Below are 2,142 nucleotides of genomic sequence, written 5' to 3' on the forward strand. Positions count from 1 at the left end.
ACGCCGCCGTTCTCTTGTCGGTTCCAGAGAGACTCCCTGCTGCTGGAGCCCACCAATGTGGCCAACTGCGTCTCCAAGGGGAAGTCCGAGGTTCGTATTGTGTGCCGTTGGCGTTCTCTCTGTCCTCGCACGCAGAGGTGTGGGTGAGGGAGGGGAGGGAGTCGCACCGTGAGAGCTCCCCTCACCCCCCCCCCCTCTCCCACTAGGCCACCGACGCCACGCTCAGCCTGTCGGCCGGTCTTTTGTTGCAGCACTTCGACTGCCGGAACCACATCCGGGTCCTGCAGCCAGTGGACGACGGCAAGCGGCTGTACGTGTGCGGGACCAACGCCCACAGCCCCAGGGACTGGGTCATAAACGTGAGTGCGAGGGAGGAGAGAGGCCGGGAGGGAGAGAGATGGAGAGAGATAGAGGGAAGGGGGATTACAATGTCGCTGACCCCCGCTTCTCTTCTCAGAACTGACAAGAAATAAGGTGATGTATAGACTAATGTAAGACGGGTATGCAGTCTATTGTCAATCCGTAAACAAGCTGGATACCGTATGCACATTTTTTATGACTTACCACGTGTGCAATTTATGTACGAACAATATGCATGAAATGGCTTATTCGTGTGTAAGTGTGCCGGGCTCAGTTGTGTCGTGTTCCTGGCCGGATGGCGTGCAGCCACGGCTGGCGCCGGGTTTAACGGCGGTGTGCGGATTTGGAATAATTGTTCGATGGCCAGGACGGACGCAGTAAAACAAATCCCCAGCCGATCGTGGACGTGATCCGTGGCGGATGGAGAACAGCTCTATGAGCGGTCAGATTTGTCTTGCATAGTGCTGAAGAAAACACAACCCATGTATACGACAATTTTCGTAAATGTATTTAAAAAGAAAATTTGACTCGCATGAAATAATGTAAATCACATATAAAGAGTTGACGGGTTTCAAAAATGTAGGACGGCAAAGGGTAATTTGACATTTCAACTGTGACATAGTACAACTGGACGGATAACGGTTTACACCTGTCATACTTAAGTTTATTTTTTGTTCCTTTTATTTTCGAGCGGGGGGAATGTGCTGGTTGATGTCATTTCACACACGTGCTCCAATACAGGACCTGTGGCTCGTAAGGCGATGGTCGGCGATAGTCTTGCACACCCGCCCTTCGCTATGCGATATGCACAATTCACGGCGAAAAGTCGACCGCGCGCCTCCTTGATATATGCCATGCCGTCGTGTTGCGGACCACCGTCGTGGCGTAGCGTGGGGTGGCGTGGGGTTGCGCGGGGTGGCGTGGGGTGGCGTGGCGTGGGGTGGCGTGGGGTGGCGTGGAGTGGCCTGGCGTGGCGCGACGTGGCGCGGCGTGGCCGGGGGGGACCTGTAACACGCGAGCACGGGCGCGCGTGCCCTGTTCGCGCCGAGTGTGTATTTGTGAAGCTCGCGATACATCGGGACCCACGCACCGACCGAAATAGGCGCGCGACTGCCTGTTGTCGGCGCGTCGTGTCACCCGTCGGTATAGGGGGGCTGTTTAATGCACCAGCAGGTCACCCCCGAGTGGTCTGTCCCGCCCGGCGGCGTCCGCGATGCATCGCAAAGGCGCACTGCTGCGCGCGCCGGTCGATGATTCGGACTTTGAGAAAGACATGAGGAGGAGGGTGATTGACTCGGAGCGACCAAAGAGCAGAAAATTACCGTCGGTCGTGGGAATAAAGATGTCATGCGCGCGCGCTCGTGTGTGTGGTGCACGCACGTGTGCGTATGCAATGTGTGTGTGTGAGTGTGTGCACTGTCCGCGTTGTGTTTGCAGCAATCGCTATTGCACCTGGGACTCGATGACCACTGAGCAGATTGCGTTTGCGCAATCCACACCCCGTCCCCTTCCGCGCCTGCCCTCGCCCGCATACCGCCCCCGATGCCGCCCCCATGCCGCCCCCACGCCACCCCCGCCAGCGGCGGCCCCGACCTGTGATGGGGGGGCAGGACTTGCCCGCCAACACTTCGGCAGTCTTAATTTCCATTAGACTGGGAATGGCCCTGCGGCCGCGCCTGCCTGTCGTGTTAATGGCGCAAGTTTGCCTGTCACTTCCTTCTTTGTGGCCTACACCAACGCCAACCGGCACCATCGGGGGCAGCGCCGGGCGGGGCGCGGAGG

The 2,142-nt window shown here is 58.1% G+C and overlaps 1 protein-coding gene across 1 annotated transcript in view; it reads left to right on the plus strand.

The window, feature by feature from the left end:
- Nucleotides 1–2,142, plus strand: part of LOC113215523 (semaphorin-2A-like) — a 45,661-nt gene that overhangs the window by 37,301 nt on the left and 6,218 nt on the right. The window contains exons 4-5 of the mRNA XM_052264850.1: nt 28–90; nt 252–359. Of these exons, the coding sequence (XP_052120810.1) occupies nt 28–90; nt 252–359 (171 nt within the window). The remainder of the gene's footprint in view (nt 1–27; nt 91–251; nt 360–2,142) is intronic.

This window comes from Frankliniella occidentalis, unplaced genomic scaffold (genome assembly GCF_000697945.3).
Source record: "Frankliniella occidentalis isolate FOCC.00 unplaced genomic scaffold, Focc_3.1 Scaffold22, whole genome shotgun sequence".
Classification (NCBI taxonomy): domain Eukaryota; kingdom Metazoa; phylum Arthropoda; class Insecta; order Thysanoptera; family Thripidae; genus Frankliniella; species Frankliniella occidentalis.